Source organism: Trypanosoma equiperdum (genome assembly GCF_001457755.1).
Source record: "Trypanosoma equiperdum strain OVI genome assembly, contig: ctg_305, whole genome shotgun sequence".
In the NCBI taxonomy this organism is placed as follows: Eukaryota; Euglenozoa; class Kinetoplastea; order Trypanosomatida; family Trypanosomatidae; genus Trypanosoma; species Trypanosoma equiperdum.
In genome coordinates, this window is record NW_027124205.1 from 61220 (window position 1) to 61731 (window position 512).

Genomic DNA, 512 nt, shown 5'->3' on the forward strand with positions numbered 1-512 from the left:
ACAATTCACAAGGCACAATAGTTGGTAAAACGGCCAAGGAGACGTGTGGAAGGCCGAATGATAAAATGAAGAATGTAAGTTTTGCGGGTTACTCACTGGTTGGAGACTTTTTCTGTTTGTGTGTTGGTGAAAAGAATAATGCCACGCTATGCCACAAAAGCTTTGGTGGACCCAATGACGAACATAAGTGGACAAAAGTAATGTTTGGGGACAAACTTCTCGACTTTGCTGCTGGTTGGTTTAAGATAAGAGATTTGTGTTATGCCAATGCCACGAGTGGAATAAAGGATGTGGTAACTCCAGAAAATATTAGCACAGAGATTGTAGCCTTCAACAAGATGCTTGGAAGACAGCGGGATGATGTGTATATTTATCGAAGAGAAGCCGAATCATATCGACAGTACGTGCTTGGAAGGGTGCATCAAGTAGGATTTACTGACGATGGAATATGCACTGGAGAACACCAGCATATGTGTGTAAATTACGCACAATGCTTGGTCTCGAATAAAGGT

At 42.0% G+C, this 512-nt stretch overlaps 1 pseudogene across 1 annotated transcript in view; it reads left to right on the forward strand.

Moving 5' to 3' along the window:
* Nucleotides 1-512, forward strand: part of TEOVI_000118600:pseudogene — a 1844-nt pseudogene that overhangs the window by 772 nt on the left and 560 nt on the right. The window contains exon 1 of the mRNA in view: nt 1-482. This exon is cut by the window's left edge and continues 772 nt beyond it. Within this exon, the coding sequence occupies nt 1-482 (482 nt within the window). The remainder of the gene's footprint in view (nt 483-512) is intronic.